Below are 24,361 nucleotides of genomic sequence, written 5' to 3'. Positions count from 1 at the left end.
TGCTGAAGTACTTGTTGAATCAGTAGGAACTAACTGACTATAGTGAGAGAGTGTTTAATGCATTGGTGTATTGTGAATTATTACCTGTTAGAGAGAACAGGGGAATAGTCACATTAGGTTTCTATCACCTGTGAGTGATAGATGGTGGCAGCAAATGAGTTTGGGTGTTGGTTGGTGTTTGGGGTGCTTTTGTGTTAGTCTAACCTGTGTGCAAGGTGGGTGAGTGACTGAGTGAGTGACTCCTGATAGCCACACCTAAAGTCACGTGCGGCTGGTAGAACCGTATCCGTGACAGATTGGTAGGCAGCGGTGGCATATTTTTATTTAGAACATTAGTGCTTGGGTTAAGTCATTAAACCTTGCACTAAAGAACTGTAAATCCTTGTGAGGAGTATACAGTCTTCAAAGACAAACTCAGTGCATACTATTTTTATTAAGACATACTTGCAAACAGTTTCCCTTCCCTTCTTGTTTTTCTTTTCTATCTTTTATTTTGGCAAAGTGTTGCAAGATGGCAGCATTTTACAAGAGGCAGACCAAGGAGACCCTCATCAATCTCTGTGAGCAAAGAGGAATTGATGCAGCAGACAAATCAAAGGAAATGTTGATTTGTGCCTTGGTGGAAAAGGAGCAGGATAACTACACACCTGAGTTAGGAGACTATGCAACTCAGGATGTTCCATTGATGAACTCTGTTCCTGGATCCTCTCAGCGAGAGGACAGTTCTAGTTGCAGTGGGTAGGATGACAGGAATTCATCCCTGCAAGCAGCTTTGCAATTGTTGGGTTCAGATGACCCCCAGCTGCGTCTTCAGCTTATCCTGCAATATCAACGGGCTGAGAGGCAGGCAGAAAGAGATGCAGCAACTGAAAGGCAGGCAGAAAGAGATGCTGCTACAGCTGAAAGACATCATCAACTGGAGTTAGTCAAGCTCCAGCAGCAGGGATCACACTCACGGTCCAGTGAGACCCAGGAAGTACCTTTAATAAACTCAGTGGATAAATTTCCAGTTATGGATAAAGATGGTGACCTGGATACATTTTTGTGGTGCTTTGAAAGAGCTTGTAGACAGTACTTACTTACCCCGTGAGCAATGGGCAAAATATCTCACCCCAGGGTTGAAAGGCAAAGCCCTGGATGCCTTTGTGGACTTACCAACAGAGTTTGATGGGGACTATGATGCTATAAAAAATGCCCTGATCAAAAATTACCATCTTACACCAGAAGTATACCGCAAAAGATTTAGAACTGTGCAGCGCGGACCTACAGACAGCTACTCTGATGATGTGAGTAGTTTGAGAACCGCTTTTAGATCCTGGTTGAGAGGACTCTCTGTTACATCATTTGAGTGCCTGGAAGATCTGATGATAAAAGAGCAGTTTTTGCACCCGTGCACTTTGGAAGTGAAGAAATTCATTATGGACCGTGAGCCCAAAACAGCAGATCAGGCAGCAGAGATAGCAGACACATATGCTGCAAATAGGATGTCTGACCCTCGCAAAGCTAATCTCCAACACTGGAAAGGAGGGAAACTAACAGGAAATTTTTCTTCACCAGCCAGCAGGATGCCAGCCATCCCTACAGCCAGCCCTCCTGTTGTTAAATCTGCACCAGTGGATACCCGGCGGTGTTTCGTGTGCAATAAGGTGGGCCATGTTAGCGTCACTTGTCCTGAGAAAAGTTTTTGTTTGTTGCTGGAAAAGAGGGAAATTGTGAGGATAACTTACAACCTGTTACTGTAGGTAACAAGATTACTGTTGGACTCAGAGATACCGGAGCAGAAGTTACTCTGGTGCGGCCTGAGATGGTAAACTCTGAAGACCTTATTCCTGGGAAAACCATGGGTGTTAAAGGAATTGGAGGAATCAGCCCTGCAGTGCCCATGGCTCAGGTGTATCTGGATTGGAGTGAGGGAGGTGGGAGTGTCAGACACCATTCCTACCAATGTGTTGCTCGGAACAGACCTGGGCAGGTTGGTATCCCAGTATGTGCCTGAAACAACTTCCAGTGAATCTGCACCCCTACTGGAGACTCCTGAACATCATAAGGTACTGTGTCATGACTTTATGCAATCTGGGAGGAAGGAGGGAAAATGGGATGAATGTTTAACTGTAGCTGCACCTGTGACAGATTCAGAGGTGCCCAAGAATATATCTCCTGTTACAACGAATAGAAATGTTTACTGTAATTCTGATGAAGTGGACTGTATATGTATTCCATCTGTTGCGGCTGTGACCCATAAGCAGAGTGCACAGGCCTCAAACCAGTGTCAGTCTTTACCTAGTAATGGGGAACCCCTGAGTGTGTCAGACCCTTCACACACTGAAATAGGAGACTCAGAAGTTACGGAATCCCTGCCAGTTATCAGTTTCACAACAGTGCCTGTGTCTCAGACTAGCAGTTCTGTGTTTGAATTAGCTCTAAATACAGATGCTATCTTAGAAAAGCTGAGAAATCTTGCAGCTGGACCCCCCACTGAGTCTGATAAGGAAAAGGTATACTGGGGCCAGGGAAAGCTGTATAGAGAACTAGTTCCTTCTGACACCACAGAACCATGGATGATAGACAATTAATAGTACCTTTTAAGTTTAGAGAACCATAATTGAAGATGGCCCACGAAATTCCACTAGCTGGGCACTTAGGAGTGCAAAAAACCAAAGCTCGCTTAGCACATCATTTTTATTGGCCTAACATGGGTACTGATATTGCTAACTATTGTCGTTCTTGTGTCACTTGTCAACGTGTTGGTAAAGCTGGGGATGTTGTGAAGGCCCCACTGATTCCATTGCCTGTCATTTAGGACAGTTTGGTTTTAATGATTTGAAATAAAAGTTGTATTTTACCCACTTGAAGTGACGTCCGGCAGTGCTTGCCTATTTTCCTATACTTGACAGTGCACACACCCCCTGCTACGGGTTCGGGGCGACGAACCCGGACCACTAAAGACTACGGGTGAGTGCTTTCCCATTTATACATCAGCGACTTTTCTCTTGACTATCCGTTTAAGTGCTGGACCTGGGGTCTTTACACCCAGGTCACGTTTGTTACTGGGTGAGCAAGATTTCCTTTTCTCATCCAATTAGATTCCATTCATTTATTCACATTTGACCCTCTGTGAGACTGTGCAGCTTTAAATTTTCTTGTATATTAAGACAATTAATAGTACCTTTTAAGTTTAGAGAACCATAATTGAAGATGGCCCACGAAATTCCACTAGCTGGGCACTTAGGAGTGCAAAAAACCAAAGCTCGCTTAGCACATCATTTTTATTGGCCTAACATGGGTACTGATATTGCTAACTATTGTCGTTCTTGTGTCACTTGTCAACGTGTTGGTAAAGCTGGGGATGTTGTGAAGGCCCCACTGATTCCATTGCCTGTCATTGATGAACCTTTTCAAAGGGTGTCCGTAGATATTATAGGTCCTCTAGCCATACCCAGCAGTTCAGGCAAGAGATTTATCCTCACAGTAGTAGATTATGCTACTAGATACCCAGAGGCAGTAGCTCTATCCTCTATATGGGCAGACAAGGTTGCTGATGCCTTGTTGAGCATATTTTCACGGGTAGGCTTTCCCAAGGAAATGCTTACAGATCATGGCACTCCATTTATGTCCAACCTGATGCAGTGCCTGTGTCAGAAAATACAGGTAGAACATATAGTTGCCAGTCCCTACCATCCACAAACTAATGGGCTCTGTGAACGCTTTAATGGGACACTGAAACAAATGCTTAAAATGTTTGTGGACTCACAGGGAAGAGATTGGGAGTGGTACCTCCCCTATTTGCTCTTTGCATACAGGGAAGTACCCCAGGCTTCCACTGGTTTCTCACCATTTGAGCTCCTGTATGGGAGAAGGGTGTGGGCCCATTAGACCTAATTAGAGAGGACAGGGAAGGAAAAATGGTCAGTTCAGAAACTCTCACTTGTCTGGTGCATAAAAATTTGGAACAGGCTCAGGCAAATCAGAAACAGTGGTATGACCGCAACTCCCGTGAAAGAGTTTATGAAATAGGGCAGAAAGTGTGGGTCCTAATACCAATGAGGCAAAATAAACTTCATGCTGCGTGGGAGGGGCCCTACATTATTCAGAAACATATTAATGATGTAACTTATGTGGTGGCCCCGGATGACAGGGGAAAAAGGCAAAAGGTTTTCCATGCCAATATGATGAAAGCTCACTATGACAGGGCTGCCTTTGCTCTGCCAGTTTGCATTCTCTCTGAGGAGGGTGACAGGGACCCTCTAGTAGACTTATTAGCTGTGACCAAGGAAACAGGGTCCATAAAGGATGTGTAATATAACCCTCAGCTGTCAGAGAAGCAGAAAGTGCAGCTATCTCAAGTGCTTAATCCATATCAGGGAACCTTTACAGGAAAGCGAGGTAGAACTCACCTTACCGTTCACCATGTTGATACTGGTGACCATTCTCCTGTCAGACAATCAACTTATAGAGTTTCCTAAGAGGTACAGACAGATATTAAAAGGGAAATAGAAGAAATGCTAGCCCTTGATGTAATTCAAAAATCACATAGTGCCTGGGCCTCACCAGTAGTCCTTGTCCCCAAGAAGGACAAATCCACCAGGTTCTGTGTGGACTACAGAAAGTTAAATGCTGTAACTGTCTTTGATGCCTACCCCATGCCTAGGATCGATGAATTATTAGATAAGTTGGCAGGTGCCAGTTATTTAACCATCATGGACCTGAGTAGAGGTTATTGACAAATCCCCCTCACAGCAGATGCCCAGGAAGGATCTGCTTTTGTCACTCCCTTTGGGTTATTTCAATTTAAAGTAATGCCGTTTGGCATGAAAAACGCACCTGCTACGTTTCAAAGAGTTGTGAATGGTTTGCTAGAAGGGCTGGAACAATTTGCTGTAGCCTATTTAGATGATATTGCTGTATTCAGTCACACGTGGGAGGAGCACCTAACTCACCTGTCCCAAGTCCTAGGTTTTTTTTGATTTTTCAAAGCAGCTGGCAAATGTCAGATTGGCATGAGGGAAGTACAGTATTTGGGACATAGGGTAGGAGGGGGCACACTTAGATCAGAAACATGGAAAGTGGATGTTATAATGGCCTGGTCCACTCCACAAACCAAGAAACAAGTCATGTCCTTTCTAGGAACTGCTGGCTATTATAGAAAATTTGTTCCAAACTACAGCTCACTAGCCAAACCACTAACGGATTTGACAAAGAAAAAACTCCCCAAAGTAATTTTGTGGGGCCCAGAATGTGAAAAATCTTTTTTGGCCCTAAAAAATGCCCTAGCTAACTCTCCAGTGTTGCAGGCCCCAGATTAGATTTGTTGTACAGACGGATGTGTCTGCCTATGGCATAGGAGCAGTTCTCAGTCAGGTAAACCAACGGGGAGAAGAGCATTCTATACTGTACCTGAGCAGAAAGCTGCTGCCAAGAGAAGTACCCTATGCCACCATAGAGAAGGAATGTCTTGCAATTGTTTGGGCCTTGCAAAAATCACAGCCTTATTTATATGGACGCAACTTTACAGTTATTACAGATCACAACCCTCTTAGCTGGCTCAGCCGCATGACTGGGGAAAATGGGAAATTGCTCAGGTGGAGTTTGACTCTCTAACAGTATGATTTCACTATCCAACACAAGAAAGGGAGTGGTCATGGGAATGCAGATGGCCTGTCACGCCAATCAGAACCCTTCCAGTATGAGCGCAGTGTAGATGACCTGTAAATCAATCACCTCCACTCTAAAAGAGGGAGGTGTCATGATACAGGCCTGTAATAATTAATAAAACAGGCCAAGGTACCATAAGAAATATTTCTGCCAGAATCTAAATCAGACACATAACAGGCCTCTTTTCACTATGGTCAAATCTGTAATGCCCTCCTCCATGCCCTGGCTGATAAGAGCCATTCCATGGGGAGAGGGAAGCCCAAGGAGTGAGAACTTTAAAGTTGCCAGCAAGACCCTCAAAGGTGAAGTGAAGGTTGCATATAATGTATACTCAAATATATTTAACCTCACAGAACCCATACCTGTTGTACCAACAGTATAAAAAACTGGTGATGGGTTCAAGGCAATTTCAGCTTTCAAACGAGTCCAAAAATGACTAGGTTTGGTACTCTGTATATCAGATGTGAATATCTGGGCAGGTGCAGGTCACACAGTATTGATGTTTAGTATCTATGGAATCCCTGAGAGAATTAATAACCAATGAATATAATATCTCTCTCCTATAGGGAGTTATGGTCATTATATTCTTGGTCCAGTTCCTACTCACAGAAGGTCATAAAAACTCAATCTGTGTCCTGCTAGGCCATGCCCCTTGCATTCCTGAAGGAGGGGGGAGTGTGCAGTTACCTGATGCCCTGAAATCACTAATAAATAGTCAGCTCTTTTGACTAAACTTGGGATTTACTTTGGAGGACCAATTGCGATTGGAAGTTATCCCGTTTGTTTCCCCTTGCCTCCAGGACCAGGAATTCTATATATTTGGAGTTAAGTATAGGTTTTCCATGTTTTCCCTTTTATTTTACAACTGTTTGTAATTGTATTATTGAATGTGTGTCTCTTTTTGTAACATCTTTTTGTATATTGCACTGTTATACCTTTTATAATATTAAAGATAATTTAATAAGATTGTCTTTGAAGCTCTAAACGAACCTAGCCTGAAAGAGTGTAACTGTGGGCCTTAACCCTCTCCATGCTGAAGTACTTGTTGAATCAGTAGGAACTAACTTACTATAGTGAGAGAGTGTTTAATGCATTGGTGTATTGTGAATTATTACCTGTTAGAGAGAACAGGGGAATAGACACATTAGGTTTCTATCACCTGTGAGTGATAGATGGTGGCAGCGAATGAGTTTGGGTGTTGGTTGGTGTTTGGGGTGCTTTTGTGTTAGTCTAACCCAGGGGTCCCCAACCTTTTTCCACCTGTGAGCAACATCAGATGTAAAAAGAGTTGGGGAGCAACACAAGCATGAAAAATTTTCCTGGGTGGTGCCATATAAGGGCTGTGATTGACTCCTGGTAGCCCCTATGTGGACTGGTAGCCTACAGGAGCCTCTGTTTGGCAGTACACCTGGCTTTTATGCAACTAAAACTTGCTTCCAAGCCAGGAATTCAAAAACAAGCACCTGCTTTGAGGCCAATTAGAGCAACATCCAAGGGGGTTGGAGAGCAACATGTTGGGGCTACTGGTTGGGGATCACTGGTCTAACCTGTGTGCAAGGTGGGTGAGTGACTGAGTGAGTGACCCCTGATAGCCACACGTGCGGCTGGAAGTACCGTATTCGTGAAACCAATAGAACAAAATATATATATTGCCCAAGATAACCTCAATAATTGCAAAAAAAAGAAAAAGCTGAGCTATTGAGTTTTCAAAGCAAGTATCCTATTTCTCTCCAAAAGTGGCATAACAAAGAAAAGTAAAGAGTAAAGTTGCTATATAGGATGTTGATCCTAAACCATAACCTAGCCTAAAGGTTTGAAATGCAAACTGTCCCCATCTACCAGCAAAAAACAAAAAAAGCTGAATCCCTTACTAACCAAGATTCTAGGGAGACCTAATATACTAGTAAACATAAATATGTTTTGCCTAGAAATACAGCATTAGCAACTGCACTGAAAGGGGAGTCCCCACACAACACAATTTTTTTAGGCACTCTGTGATTTGCCTGACTACTCAAATGACTACATGTCCCAGTGAAGTGGGAAAAGAAAATTCCAAACTAAACACAACATAAAAATTCTATTATTGCTCTGAACACATAGACCATAAGTATACAATATAAATTTTGCAAAGCGGGATGCTACTTCTTATTAAAGATCTAATCAGTGCATACAACAATTTATTACTCTGTCAATAGTGCAGCTGTGTAAGGTATATTTCAAAACATGGTTTGAAACAAAACTCAAGATTGCGAGGGCAATAGTCTTGTGTCTTGTCTGATACCCCTTTTGCAGCACACTTTACAAGCTTTTTGGCCAAATTGTTTGCCAGGTTTGAGAGTACGCGTATCCCTAAACTACTTCCCCATCAATCGTCCCACATAGTCACTAGTGGGTATCTTGGGAACCTCAGTGCCATAAAACAGGGCAGGGAATATCTGCTGCTGATATTTGTAACAGGATAATTTAGGGCTTGGTCTTGTTGCCTTATATACAACATTTCCAAGGGCCACCTGAATCAAATATATGGCAAATTTCTTGTACCCGGCCTTTGTTTTCTGGGTGACATTGTAGTAATGTTGAAGTTGGTCAGTTCTATCAACACCACCCATGTACTATATTCTTTGCTACAGAGAGGTTTATTTTTAGGGGGCCTACCAACTCTCTCTTCTGCAATTACTGACTCGTTGTGGATTGTCGTCAGCAGGGCCGCTCCGGCCATGAGGCAAGGTGAGAATCTTGCCTCAGGCGGAACGGAGCGGCTAGTTACCAAGGGCAGCAAAAAGCCGCCTCTAGTAACTTTAAGAGACAAATTTCCATTTTTTTAAAACGGAAATTCTGCTGTTCTAGTCAAGCGAGTGCAATAGCGCTCGCTGCACTAGCGATGCGGCCCCTCCCCCACCCGCTTTGACGATGGAAGTTAGAAGAGTGGAGCCGGAGGAGGGGCGGCATTGGGGCTGCTGCCTCAGCCCCTGAAACGTGCCTGGTCGTCAGCATGAATACATTTTATGTGTTACAATATTTGATAGCAAGGAGCTCATCATTTCTCAGGGCATAAGTTTCTCCATGTATCAGTTTTTTGTTTATAAGAACCCTGGGAAATCCTTTTCAGGTACAATTTCAGGTACAATTTATGGTGCCACAGGATAAAGAAGGAAATACTTGTGTAAAAGTTATCCACATATAACAGGTAACCTTTGCCTAGAAATGGAGAGATGAGCTGACAGTCAAAGCAAGGGTACAACGGGGGGCGGGGGGTCTAATTAGGAGTCCTTACCCTCATAAATCAGCTAAGTTTATACAATTTGATCTCATAATGGGCATATTTTTGCTTGGAATGTATTGCTGGAATTTTATGCGCCCTTTGAAGAGAAGTGATTCATCTATACAAATGGTTTTGGAGGGGTTGTACACTTCTCCAAAGAGCTCTGACAGGCTATCTATAAGGGACCTCAATGTATGCAGCCTGTCATGTCCAGGCTCATTAGGGGGTACAGCCGTGGCATTATTTTTAAAATGAAGAAACCGGAGTAGTAGCTGATACTGGTTTCTAGATATCGTGGCAGAAAAAACGGGGATAATGTAGTGGTGGACTCCAAAGAATTTGCTTTTACAAGACCCATTGCTAAAGTGAGTCCCACAAACCTCTTCATGTCATTTAATATTTGTGGGATGTCACACCAGTATATCTGGGTAGGGGATTTTGGGCAAGATATTGCTTGGCATACAAATTGGTATAGAGAATCATAAATAATTGGAAAAAATCAGTTTGGTCAAAATTCCTGGTATCCACCTTTGCGCCAAATACTGCAGTACATGGGGGGGGGGGATTTCAGGGACGAAATTACCAGGAGGCCTCAACAATGGTCCTCCTCCAGCTGCAACATCAGCTCTATTGCCCTCTTCCTGATATGCAGCATCTGCCCTATTGCCCTCTTCCTGATCTGCAGCATCAATCCTCTACCTCCATGGGTTCCTCTAGAGCAGTAACAGTGCTACTACTACTACTAATACCACCCAGTGACTCATCAGAAGATCTGATGCAGGGGGCACATACTCGAAATCAGAGTCACTAAATAGATGCCATGCACAGAGGAACAGCCTCTTCAACTGTGTAAAACCTTCTGGCCATGTTGCCAACAAAATACACACACACACTAGTTGAAAGAGCTGACAATCACTGAGAAACAAAACTAAGTCTCCAGAAATTTCAGTGTGATCAGTAGTTAGAAAAAGCGGACAGCTATGCAAACACAGAATTACTTGTAAAACACAGGCAAGCAAGGCGGAGACTAGTGAAAAAAATGAATACAGGTATGGCGCCTATTATTCAGAATGCTCAGGGCCTGGGGGTTTCTTCATAGATACAGTATATCTACTCGAAATTCATGTAAAAATTAAATAAACCTCATAGGCTGGTTTTGCTTCCAATCGGGGTTAATGATATCTTATTTTGGATCAAATACAAGGTACTGTTTTATTATTACAGAAAAAAAGCGAATTCATTTTTAAAACGTGGATTATTTAGATAAAATTAAGCCTATGGGAGACGGCCTTTCCATAATTGGTAACTTTCTGGATAACGGGTTTCCAGATAACGGATCCAATACCTGAATAAACAAATCTGACAAAGAAATAAAAAAAAGCCTAACCCGCTGAACTCTTGAACTTTCTGGAACACAAACCTATCTCACTATTCTATAGCACAATAAATACCAAATAACACTTCTATCAACCAACAATCAAAACCAAATAAAACTCCTATCAACCAATAATCAATACGAAATAAAACTCCTATTAACCAACCACTTCAGTCTAAAACCAACAGATTGAACTGTGATTATTTAGTGTGATTTGTGTTCAGAATTCCTGATTAGTAGTCACAATATGCTAAGTAATTTTTTTTCTGGGCACAAACAAGTAATCAATAGCAAACTGAAGACACAATAAAAGCACTAAAACCACTGAGATAAATACTGGTCACTAATCGCACTATGATATGAATGATTTACAAACAATGAATGTAATGAACAGCAACACTGTATAACGCGATAAAATTACTGAAAATTCAATAAAATGGAAAAAGTGATTATGCTGTGTGATTTATGTTCAAAATACCTGACCACTAAATAAAAACCATTGAAATGCAATCAAAAACAAAAAAAAGTTATTATGCCATGTCATTAGAAACTGAGTGAATAGTAGGAAAAATAACCAAAAAATGTGTTTTTAATGCAAAGATGCAATGGCAAATATAATAAAGGCAACGTAAAAATATATCTAGTGTGTGCAAACTTGAGAAGAGTGTATGTGTATCAGTGTATGTGTGTGCACAAGTATGTAGAAAACAGCAAAAAAAAAAGTTAGTAAAAAAAGTTAGGTAAAAATTTAAAATAAGGGGGGTTATTTATCAAAGGTCGATTTTTTTTTCTTGTTTTTTATACCTCAAATGAACTCCCAACTCGAATAGTTTCTTATTTAAGAAAAAAACTCAATTCAGAGAGTTCAAGTGCGAAACCCAAAAACTAAAATTAACTCAAATTCACAAGAATTGATCAAGTTTTTGGGCAAAACCCTTTGAAAAAAAACCACTTGAACTTCATGAAGTCTATTAACATCTTCAAATGGTTCGAGGGACTAACATGATCTTGACAGGTTTTAGATGGTGTGTTTTCGGATGCAAGCTATTTCCATGGTCAGGGTATAATAAATCTCGCTGGCACAGACGCCGGAGGACCACAACCATCCACAATCACGAGGGAATAGGGGGGGCGGCACTGGGTGGCTGAAGTTAAATACCCCCGCAGCTGACTTTTTTTTGATGACATTGCTGCACTTTGGGGCCATTGGACTTCACGGCATCCATCTTCCGGGTCCTCGGTAAGATGACTGATTGGCAATCTCCATCAATTTCTGTGCATGCGTGCGCAGTTGCTGAAAACAGGCAAATTGCTCCAACAGCGCATGCACCGAAATACCGATCTCCCAGTCAGCCTACCGAGGACCCAGAAGATGGATGCCCGTGAAGTCCGCTGCCAGAATCTGTGACGAGGGGTAAGTATAAAGTATGGGGCATTTCCCGGGGCGGGGGCAGTTAGCCTGGGGGCGGGAGGGAGGGGGGACTGCGTGGGGGGTCCGGGTTTTTTTTCTACAGGGTTTCCTTCTTCTTTAAAGGGTTAAAACTATGGCATACATCAGTGCAGTCCAACTTCTGTGATACCAAGGGCCGAAAGTTTTCTGGCCTACGTGGTGGAGGGCTGATAATGGAAGTCATTGTTGACCAGTCATTGTTGACCAGTCCTTTTAAAACAACCACTGTAAACCACACCCATGTTACCACAAGAACTTTTAAGACCATATCCACATTAATGGTGGTAGCACACCAAAAACCCTAATGGTTGGTGCTTACTGCAGGGATATCGCTCATATGTGAAAACATTTGTCATGTTAAAACATACCCTTAAATCCATGTGCCTCCTCCTCCCCTGTGAATAATACAGCACCCCCCCCCCATGATTAAAGGGATACTGTCATTGGAAAAAAAATATTTTTCAAAAAGCATCAGTTAATATCACTGACCCCATCTAAAAACAAATGTTTTGTAAGGCTACAAATGTATTCTTCTTGCTACTTTTTATCACCCATCTTTCTCATCAGACCGTCTTCTATTCATACTCCAGTTTCTTTTTAAAATTGATGCATGATTGCTATGGTAATTTTGACCATAGCAACCAGATTAATGAAATTGCAACATAACTCGAAAACTACAAATAATAACTAAATGAAAATGAATTGCAAATTTTCTCAATATCACTTTCTAAATCATACTAAAAGTTAATTCAAAGGTGAACAAGCCCTTTAAGCCAACAGAACACTTATAAAGTAAACTAGAACACCCACTGTGAGCCATATCTAATTGCCCAACCTCAATAATGTGGTTGTGGCTGAATGGAAGGAAATATCACTTCAACAAGCCTTTCCAGAAGTTTAGATAATGTTCTAGTAGTAAATTAAGTACTAAAGTACTTATTTTACATTTTCCAGCATAGTGATCTGAGGCTGAAAGCACACACATGCATACCAGATCCTATTGTTTAAAGGAAAACTTTACCCCCAAAATTAATACTTCTGGAACAGATAGTTTATATCATATTAAATGGCATATTAAAACATCTTGAACCACCATTTTGTGATGTTCTGTGTGTTGCCTCAGAAATTACCTGACCAGGAATAATACAGGTTTAACTGTAACAGGGAGAAATATGGAAGCAAGAGACCGTTAATTGGCTCATGGGACCTAGCATGTATGGTTTGTTGGTGTATACCATGAATTGTAGGATCCCAGGGGAGGCCCTTAGTTCTTAAAATGGCAATTTTCGATTAAGAATTACCAAATGGCATATACTATTGAAAAAGTTATATTATTATAAAAATGGTTTATTTACATGAAGGGGTTTTACATATGAGCAGTTTTACACAATTTTTATAGAGACCAACATTGTTTGGGGGATATAGTTTTCTTTAAAGGGGACCCTTCACCCAAAAAAAAAAAATTATTCAAAATCTTATTTTATCACATTAGTCAAGCAAAATTAACTTTAAGTACATTATATTTATATTATTTGAATCTTGTTTCCTTCAGTATGGAAATTCATAATTATAGCACGCAGACAGGAGCCATTTTTTGGATCATCTCAGAATATTGTTTGTGCACCAGAATGGGGGACCTGATGTCCTTCCTCATGCCCTGGCTACACAATTAAACAGTGAAGAGAACGGGAGAATGTGTGGAGAGCAGTGACATATAGGAAGAACTGAATGGAAAGTGAAAGTAATGGTCTGCCCACCTCTATGCCTAAGGCATAGAGGAGGGGCAGACAATATTTGATTGACAGCTGAGATGTTGAAGGTTACAACAGCTATGAATGCTTTAATAAAAAAAAGAAATTTGATTTCATGTTTAATTTGAAAATTATTTTTATTATACATATTTTTGTGTCTGGGTGACAGGTCCACTTTAAGCGCAGGAGAATTTACCATTTCATTTGCAGTCAATTCTATCAATTTTTTTTAACATTTTGTGCTCTCTTCATTTCCTGGAGGGGATTTTTCATTTACCTAGGAAAACTATACATTGTGTTTTTCAGGTGAACCTGCCTGAGTTTTTGTGTATTTACACTTCTGGAACAAGATGTAAAGCTCTAAATACAAAAAAATTAAAAATTGCTATTTTTCATGATATAGGGATTTATCCCAGAAAAATATTTTATGCGCAAAAATTCAACTGATTTGGAAAGCCTCAAGCATACCTCCCAACTGTCCTGTTTTCTGCAGGACAGTCACAATGGCAGAGAGCCCAGAACACTCAGCAGGTACAATTGGATAGTTTTGTAAGAATTTAAGATAAGCAAAGATACAATTGTACCTAAAGAATTTAAGATAAGCAGTCCCTTAGGTGAACTGAGAATAGCAGTTTAAAGGGAAACTCACTTTCATTAGCAAAACACATAAAACATTGCACTACAACTCCTAGAAATGTGTTCAAACTTTCATAACCTGCCAAATTTTGTCAACAAAATTGCTGCGCGTGGCACAAATTTTTGACCCTCTTTACAATTTTTAAATGTTGGGAGGTATGCTCAAGTGTCTTGAATATGCCAATACCATATATGTATGGTTTTATGGAGTTTTCAGACTTCTATAGATCAAAAACTCCCTTTCAAGGACTACTTCAAAGCACCACCCAGAATATGGCATATATTTAAAGCCAAAAAATCCTGAAACAGTATGTTTACCCCAGGAAACCATATATTTTTGAAAAGGACACATTCTGCCAAATCTAAAATGAGTAACCATGTCTTTCTACATCTAATTACCAAACATCAAAACTTTTCTGAACTTAGCGATATCTATAAATATTTATGAAAAATTACCTCAAAACTTTCATTTTGCAATTGTGTATCTCCCACATAGCATTAGGTACCAAGGAAAAAACATCCTGAATATGAATGCCAGTGGTCCACTGAACAGTTTGATGCCCATTGTGCATGGGATTACGAAAGTATATGGCACTTAGAGATACAAAAATGAATTTAGCTCATACAAATTGGCCCAGAAGTTATTTCAGCTACTAAATAATCGGCACATTTATTGCATTTTTGCTGGGTAAAAACACAAAAAGATAACGTTGATCCCCAAAACCACATTTTTAAATTCTAAATATGAAGGCCCTTTTGATGCCCATTGTGCATAGGATTACCAAAGTATGTGGCGTTTATGGATCTCAAAATCAAGTTAACGCATACAAATTGTTCTGGAGGTCACTTGAAAAATCTTCATTTACTGCATTTTTGTGGGGTAAAACACAAAAAATTTTTTACCCCCCCCCCATGCCATATTTTTTTGGAAAATACACATTCAGATGAATCCAAAATGGGTAATGTGTGGCCTTACTAGCTAATGCAGAATTCACACTATCTTGCGATTCTATTGAAATATATTCAACCTTCACAACTTTAATGCATACATTATGCAGACTTTACAGACTTTTGGTTTTTATGCTGTTTTAAACATTTACATCCATGATTTATTAGCTATACTTTGTTTAAAATGATGTGCCTTTTATTAAATACTAAACCTTTCATTAAATACTAATGTTACTTTTATACGAACTATGTCCCTTTTTTTTGTTGTTTTATATATTTTTCTCTTTGATTTTTGCAGATTATCATATGGCTGGAGAAGTCTCTTGACAAAATAATCAGCATATTTATTATATTTATGTTGGTCATTGGAACCCTTCTATTAGCACTGTTCTTAACAGCAAAGGTATAGTATAATTTATTTAAGTATCATATTGCGGGACTTAAGAAGTATTTTGGTGAGCCACTCCTGGACCATCATTCTCTAGTTCATATTTCTTGTGTGGGTGCAATTTCATCTTAGTAAACTGTGTTTCATTTCAGTTTCAGGTCACTTGCTTAAGCATGCACTGAGTTACTGGATATGTTGTATATGTATGTCAAATAATTCACATTTTTAAAATGAGTTTCCTTTTTGTCAATAATAATAAGACAACACCTTGTACTTGATCCTAACTAAGCCGCATAATTTTGTAATAGAACACCTGCAATTTGTAGAATTACCAAGTATACATTTTTGATAGGAAGTAAAACAATATACAGTTGCTTGCAAAAGTGTTGAGATCCTTGGCCAATTCTTTCAGCTTACACTGTTTTACATCTCTAAATTCAGACACCCAGATGTGCTTCCTCGTGGTTCTTTTTGAGTTAATTTGTTCCACCCTCCCACACAGTCAATAAGCAACACTGTTAGTGTTCCCTGGTGAACTCCTGGAGGCTTTTGTAACTCAGTTTCTCCTATTTTTTTTAACATTTTTGCGGTCCTACTATATTTATTCTAATGCCAATTGTTGTGATAGTGGCTGAGTTTCCCCTGAGTCTTCTGTGTCTGGCCGGAGCAATCTTTGGCAGATAGCTGAACTCACCAGACACTTATAATCCACAAAGGTTCTTTATTTAGGGTGGATGAGCTAATGTTGGAGGTCAAAAGAAATACCTCCTGTCCTTACCTCTAGAGTAGCTTCTCACTCATGGAAGGCAAGAATGGGAAAAGGATTATGGGAGTAAGTGACATCACACAGAAGGAAGGGGAATCAGAGGGTTTACAAACAGCTTGCAGTACAACTTTGGTAACTTGGTGTTAAAATAACGTATTCATGTAAGCAAACATCTGAACACAATACAAATATTAATTGCTGGGGCAGCACACTCTCCGTCTGGTATCTATAGATACCACTATATTATAAACATAATGGCAGTTATAAAAAAGTAAACATTAGTGCAATTTTGCTTCCTGTGATCTGAAATACAAAATAAAAAAACAAGCATGCAATGCAACAAAAGTAGCATTTCCGTATAACATATTATCTTTGTCAAGTTCTCAGTGGAAATCAGTGGGGGGGGGGGAGTTTCTTGCTATAAGTACTGATGAAATAATATAAAGGGTAAGAGAAGTACAAGTTTGGTGATGGGCCGAAAAAAAGTCTTTGTAGTACCATTGTTGCAACGCTCTCTTCCACTTTAACTAGTTCATCATCATCACTAGGAATGTTCTTTGTGATAAGCCTCATGGGCCAATCAATCCTCTGGACGTGTTTGTCTCTCAGTAGGACAAGGTCTCCTACCTGTAGAAACTTGATAAAGGGCACACAGGCCCGAAACATGTAGTGTAGAACAGCCACATTATTAATATGCCTTTTGAGTGCTTTCCTCAGTTTTCAATAATATAAAGTCTCCTACCTGTAGAATTGGAGTCAGTCTTTGCCACTTTCTGCATCCTTGTAAAAGAGTAAGGTATTCCTTATTCCATCTGTTTTAAAAGCAGTTGACCAGGTACTACACATGCTAATTTTGATATTAATATAATGCTAATTTTGATATTAATATAATTTAATTTTGACACTGATGAATCACTTTTACTATATCACTCTCTCCCTTATATATACATTTGTAATTTGTGTGACATTGCCCAACTCAAATGCACTATTTACATTTGGGGTCCGCACATGCCAGCTGCCTTGGGATATCAATGCATATTGGGCAAAAAAATGTTCAGTAGACCCTTGGCATCAGTATTTATGGTGTTTTACAATTGTATGTAAGAAGTTGGGTGAGATAAATGCGGCCAATTTCAATATTTTTAGGCGATCTTCAGAAATGTAAAAACCGTTGCTTTTATCGCCAAATTTAGGAAAGGCTTGCGACTTGGTACTTTTGAGTACAAAGACATGCATACCCAATTTGGATTCGCGGGAATGTGTAATTTCCAAAAATATATGTTTTTTTGGGGCGAACTTACTTTTTCCTACCTTTGCCCCCCCCCCCAAAACTATGTAAATGTGTTGATTTTGCAGTACCTGAAATGACAGACCAAATGGGGGTCTTCCTTTTGGGGCCCCTATATGCCACGTGCTTGGGTACACCTATACATATTGGGCATCAAACTGTTCAGAGGACCCTAAGCTTTCATATTTGGGGTGATTTATCTTGATACCTAAAAGTATGTGCGAAATACGATGCTGCAGGTTGGAAATTTTGAGGTGATTTTTGGAAATGACACCAAAATCACCAAATTTAGGAATGGTTTGTGGCTTGGTACTTTGGAGTAGAAAGACATGCATACCTAATTTGGATTCAGGGGAATGTGTACTTTCAGAAAATAAATGGTTTTCTGGGGTGAACATACTTTTTTCTACCTTTGCCGCCCCCCAAAACTATGTAAATCTGTTGATTTTGCAGTATCTGAAATTACAGACCAAATGGGGGTCTTCCGTTTGGGTACACCTATACATATTGGTTATCAAACTGTTCAGAGGACCCTAAGCTTTCATATTTGGAGTGATTTATCTTGATACTCAATAGTATGTGGGACATACAAAGCAGCAGGGTGGAAGCTTTAAGGTGATTTTTTGAAATGTCACCAAAATTGCCAAATTTAGGAACGTTTTGCAGCTTGGTGCTTTGGAGTATAAAGACATGCATACCCAATTTGGATTCGGGGGAATGTGTACTTTCCGAAAATATATGGTTTTCTGGGGTGAACGTAATTTTTTATGCCTTTGCCGCCTCCCAAAACTATGTAAATGTGTTGATTTTATATTACCTGAAATGGCAGACCATATGGGGTGTCTTCATTTTGGGGCCCCTATATGCCATGTGCTTGGGTACACCTATACATATTGGGCATCAACCTGTTTAGGGGACCCCAGGCGTTCATATTTGGGGTGATTTATATTGATACATAATAGTATGTTGGAAATACGATGTTGCAGGTTGGAAGTTTTGAGGTGATTTTAGAAAATGGCACCAAAATTGCCAAATTTAGAAAGGGTTTGCGGCTTAGTGCTTTGGAGTAGAAAGACATGCATACCCAATTTGGATTCGGGGGAATGGGTACTTTCCGAAAATATATGGTTTTCTGGGGTGAACATACATTTTTTTCTAACTTTGCCCCCCCCCCAAAAACTATGTAAATGTGTTGATTTTGTAGTATCTGGAATTACAGAACTGATAGCTCAAATGAGGTGTCTACATTTTAGGGCCCCTATATACCACATGCTTAGGTAAACCTATACATATTGGGCATCAAACTGTTCAGTGGACCAGGCTTTCATATTTGGGGTGTTTTACATTGATACCTAATGATGTGTGGGAGATATGATGCTGTAGAGTGGACGCTTTGAGGTCATTTTTAAAAAAAATTCACTAATTTCTATAAAACATTATAACTTTAGGAAACAATTGCAACTTGGTAGTTTGGAGTACAAAGATATATTTACCCATTTTTGATTCACCAGAATCTGTTCTTTCTAATAATGGGTAGTTTTCTAGGGTAAACCTACTGTTAGCGGAATGTTTGGCCTTGAAATCAGAAGTATGCCGTTTGGGGAGCGGTGTTTTGGAAATTTGGTAGTGTACTGCTTGTAGATTTTGAGCTATACAAGTGAGAAATCTCCATAAAAATATATATATATGGTATTGCCGCATTCTGGAGACATAGACCTTTCCAAATCAGCTGTGTTCTTGTACATAAAATAAATTATGTTTCTGATATATGTGATTGTTCTTTTTGAAACATGATTTTTTTCATTTTATTAGACACTTAGAAGCCTATATTTTTTTACAGAAGTAAAATTACACCAAAATTCTTGCATATTTTGAAAGTTCAGGTTGTCCTGAAAAAAACAATATTTTGTTTTCCTGGGTAAACTAAAAGACCACCCCAGGAAAGGTCCTTAAAGTGAAAGAGTGCAAAATATCTAAAAACTGTGTCACGGCCGGCACCCGATACCAGAACAAATGCCAAGCACCCTTGTCTCGGCTCGGCTTCACCAGTAGTGTGACCACCGTTGGGCTTCGGGAGGAGCTCTCAGCTTACTTGGGTGCCACCTGGACTTAACGAGGGGTGCAAGGCGAGATGTTCTGGCTGGCGAAGGGGCACGGCTGTTAGCAAAGTCTTTTTGGGCCGAAGGTCACGTTACAAAAGGATTAGGCAGATGGATGGTCAGACAGGCTGGGTCGAGGCAGGCGGATATCAGAATCGTCAGGCAGGCAAGGGTCCAACCAGGTTGTCAATCAAAGGGTTAAGCAGGAAGAGTTGTCGTATGCAGGCGAGGGTCAGGATACAGAGTTCAGAGTAGTCAGGATACAGGCAGGGTCAAACACGGATAATGAAGATACAGAATAACAAGAACAGATGCACTAAGGCTCAGAAGCACCAGGAAACAAATCCTATCACGGGCACCGGCTGGGAAACAGAATGGGCCTTAAATATTCAAATTTCGCGCCAAACGGGCGTCAAAAAACGTGTTGGTGCTAATGCGCCGGCGTGCCGCGCGCCGCGCGCGCCCTAGTTTCCAAGATGGCGCCAGCGCCGGCTCAAGGACCATGCGGCGGGCGTCCCCGCTGCATAGGTAAGTTTCTTACATTACCCCCCTCTCCAGGGGGGGCCACTGGACCCCCAGGCTTCCCAGGAAATTTTTGGTGAAATTGCTTCCTAAGACGGTCAGCTCTGATGTCATCAACTGAGACCCAGGAGTTCTCCTCAGGGCCAAAGCCCTTCCATCTGGTAAGATATTGTACTTTACCACGCACAAGGCGGGAATCAAGGAACTCCTGGATCTCAAATTCAGGCTGACCTTCAACCAGCACAGGGAGAGGAACAGAAACAAAACGAACATGGTTAGCAGGTTTTAACAAGGAAACATGAAAAGAGTCTGAATTTTTAAAATTAGCAGGTAACTTAAGACGAACACAAGAAGGGTTGATAATTTCAGAAATGGGGTATGGACCAATGAATCTAGGTCCCAATTTGAGAGAGGGAACCTTCAGTTTAATATTCCTAGTAGAGAGCCATACTGAGTCTCCCACTTTATATTGGGGTGCTTCTCTACGGGTTCTGTCAGCAGCTTTTTTCTGAGCTGAGGAAGCTGCTGACAGCGAGCCGTGAACCTGCGACCAAACCCTAGAAAAATGGTCAATACAAGAATTAGCAGAGGGAACAGGGGGACCAGACCCAGAAAATGAAAATGCCCTGGGGTGCAACCCATTAACCACAAAAAACGGGGACTCCCCTGAGGAGGAATGGGTAGCATTATTGTATGCGAATTCTGCCCAGGGTAAAAGCTCTGCCCATGTGGACTGGTTATCTGAAACATAACACCTGAGGTATTGCTCAAGGGACTGGTTTACCCTTTCGGTTTGACCGTTGGTTTGGGGGTGATAAGCGGAAGAAAAGGATAATTCAACCCCAACCAAAGAACAGAAAGCACGCCAAAACTTTGATACAAACTGAACCCCCCTGTCAGAAACAATATTTTCAGGAAAACCATGTAACTTAAAAATGTGAGTGACAAACAGATCAGCCAAGGTTTTAGCAGAAGGGAGGTGTGGAAGGGGTACAAAATGGCTCATATTGCTAAACCTATCCACCACCACCCAAATCACAGTTTTCACCTGTGAAGGAGGTAAATCAACAATAAAATCCATCGAAAGATGGGTCCATGGCTTTTCTGGAATAGGTAAAGAAATTAACAGACCCTGGGAAGAATTTCGAGAAGTCTTGGATCTCTGGCAGACTGGACAGGAATTAACAAAGGCCTTAGCATCCTGTTTGAATGATGGCCACCAAACATGACGGGATAACAGGGATACCGTTTTAGCAATACCTGGATGTCCTGCCATTTTAGAATCATGAACTTCCCTTAATACTTGCTCCCTTAACTCCTGTGGTACAAACCATCTCCCCGAAGGGGTATCTGTAGGAGCAGATGTTTGAAGAGGGAGCAACAAAGAAGAAAGGTCAGATTCAAGGGTTGCTATGATCATTTCTCGGGGAATGATGGGAGTACACTCACTAGAGTCAGAAGAAATGGATTCAAAACTCCTAGAGAGTGCATCCGCCTTGGTGTTTTTAGTCCCAGGCATGAAAGTCAAAGAAAAATTAAACCTTGTGAAAAATAGAGCCCATCTAGCCTGCCTCGGATTAAGACGTTTAGCAGACTCTATATATAGAAGATTTTTGTGGTCAGTATAGACCGTCACTAGATGTTTAGCGCCCTCAAGGAGGTGCCGCCATTCCTCAAAGGCCCACTTAACTGCCAACAACTCCCTGTTACCTATATTGTAATTCACCTCAGCAGGTGAGAATTTCCTGGAGAAAAAGGCACAGGGATGTAATTTGTTGGTAGTCGGGTGCCTTTGAGAAAGGACTGCCCCAGCTCCTACCTCAGAGGCATCAACCTCAACAACAAAAGGTAGTGCAGTATCGTGGTGTCTGAGAATAGGGGCTGAACTGAACTCCTTTTTGAGGAATTCAAATGCTTGAACAGCCTCAGGGGGCCACATGCTGGGGTCAGCACCCTTTTTAGTCAGATTAGTGATGGGGGCCACAATGAGGGAAAATTTTTTGATAAACTGCCGATAATAATAATAAAAACCAAGAAATCTTTGGGTTGCACGTAACAAAAGGGGTTGGGTCCAATCCAGGACTGCTCTCACTTTGCCTGGATCCATTTCTAGACCCTTGCTGGAAATGTTAAACCCCAAAAACTGAACAGAAGAAACCCCAAAAGTACATTTCTCTAGTTTCGCATAAAGATTATTCCCCCTTAGCCTTTGTAAGACTTCACAAACATGATTTTGATGTTCCTTCATGTTGGAGGAAAAAATAAGAATATCGTCTAGGTAGACCACTACGAAGATCCCCAGCAGGTCCCGGAAGATGTCATTGACAAATTCCTGGAACACTGCGGGGGCGTTACAGAGACCAAAAGGCATTACAAGATACTCGTAGTGGCCATCCCTGGTGTTAAATGCAGTCTTCCACTCATCACCCTCCCTTATTCGAATCAAGTTATAAGCCCCCCTAAGATCGAGCTTGGTAAAGACTTTTGCATTTTTAACTTGATCGAAAAGTTCAGAAATTAGAGGGAGAGGATAGCGATTTTTTATGGTAATCTTATTGAGCCCCCTATAATCAATACAGGGGCGAAGACCACCATCTTTCTTCCCAACGAAAAAGAAGCCCGCCCCGTAGGGGAACTAGAAGGTCTGATGAAACCCCTTTCTAGGTTTTCCCTTATATACTCCTTCATTGCCTGGGCTTCGGGCAAAGAAAGAGGGTAGGTTCTACCACGAGGAGGAGTGGAACCAGGAATAAGGTCAATTGGGCAGTCATACTGCCGGTGTGGAGGTAGAGTTTCAGTAGCTTTTTTTGAAAATACATCAGCATACTCTGCGTATGCGGCAGGTAACCCTTCAAGAGAAGTAGTTGCCACCACTGAAGGAAGGCATACCCCACCACACTTGGGACCCCATTGAACAACCCCCTTTGAGACCCAGTCAATCAGAGGGTTATGCCTCTGGAGCCATGGTAATCCTACAATTAAGGGAGAGGAAGCACCCTCAATGAGGTAAAAAGCTATCTCCTCACAGTGCCGATTGTCAGTACACATAGAAAGAAAAACAGTTTGTTTTGAAACCACACCTGACCCTAAAGGTCTTTTATCCACTGCCCATATTCTCATGGGGGTAGTTAGAGAAACCAAGGGAATTTTGTATTTAGCTGCAAAAGCAGCATCCAGAAAGTTTCCCTCCGCCCCAGAATCCACAAATGCGGACACCTTGACAGAGCCCGTAGGCCAGGTTAGTTTAACCGGAATCAAAACCTTGGAGGCAGATTGGGGAGAGGAGACTCCTGCGCCCAAATGGAGCTCCCCTTCTCCATTTAGGTTAGGGAGCCTCCCTTTCCTCCTAGGACATAGGTTCAAGAAATGACCCTTTTCCCCACAATAAATACATAAACCTTGGGAACGCCTGCGTGCCTTTTCCTCAGGAGTTAGATGAGAGATGCCTAACTGTATAGGTTCCTCCTGAGGTAGAGGCACAGAGGGGTTTGAAAACTTAATATTGGTCACCATATTACACTTAATATTAGTAACCCCAGAATAAGTAGAACCACCCCTCTCACCCCTTCTCTCCCTTTGTCTCCTATCTACCTGGATGGCGAGAGACATGAGTTCATCCAGGTTGGAAGATAGGGGGTAATTAACAAGACTGTCCTTGACAGGATCAGCTAACCCCAAACGGAACGGACTGCATAGAGCCATGTCGTTCCACCAAGTTTCCACTGCCCACCGGCGGAACTCGGTGCAATACACCTCCGCATCCCTTCTCCCCTGGCGCAAATTACGAATCGCGGAATCGGCAGAAGATGCGCGATCCGGGTCATCGTAAAGCATTGCCATGCTGTTAAAAAATGCCTCTAGGGAATAGCGTGCCGGGTCAGAAATAGGCAGCCTTAGGGCCCAAATTTGGGGGTCACCCGAAAGCAGGGTCATAACAAACCTTACTTTCTCCTCACCAGATGAAAATGAGTGAGAAAAGAAACCAAGGTACAGTTTGCATGCCTCCTTAAACACAAAAAATTTGGAGCGATCCCCACTAAACTTTTCGGGGAACACAATTTTGGGTTCATGAGGTTGGTAGAATTACCCCACATAGCAGAAGAACCCACAGGAGAAACAGGAACAGGCAGCTGCTGCGGGACTTGCGGATTCTCCAGCTGACGGGTTAGATTGTGAAAACCCCGTAGGAGATTGTTCTGCTCCCGCTCATGGTCCTCCAAGCGC

The 24,361-nt window shown here is 41.3% G+C and overlaps 1 protein-coding gene across 3 annotated transcripts in view; it reads left to right on the top strand.

The window, feature by feature from the left end:
- LOC108719066 (transmembrane protein 245) overlaps positions 1-24,361 on the top strand; it is a 173,049-nt gene that overhangs the window by 53,175 nt on the left and 95,513 nt on the right. For all 3 annotated transcript variants that reach the window (XM_041566221.1, XM_041566220.1, XM_018267675.2), the window contains one exon: positions 15,373-15,477. In XM_041566221.1, the coding sequence (XP_041422155.1) occupies positions 15,373-15,477 (105 nt within the window). The remainder of the gene's footprint in view (positions 1-15,372; positions 15,478-24,361) is intronic.

The sequence above is a fragment of the Xenopus laevis genome, chromosome 6L (genome assembly GCF_017654675.1).
Source record: "Xenopus laevis strain J_2021 chromosome 6L, Xenopus_laevis_v10.1, whole genome shotgun sequence".
Classification (NCBI taxonomy): domain Eukaryota; kingdom Metazoa; phylum Chordata; class Amphibia; order Anura; family Pipidae; genus Xenopus; species Xenopus laevis.
This window is presented reverse-complemented; position numbering and strand designations above follow the sequence as displayed.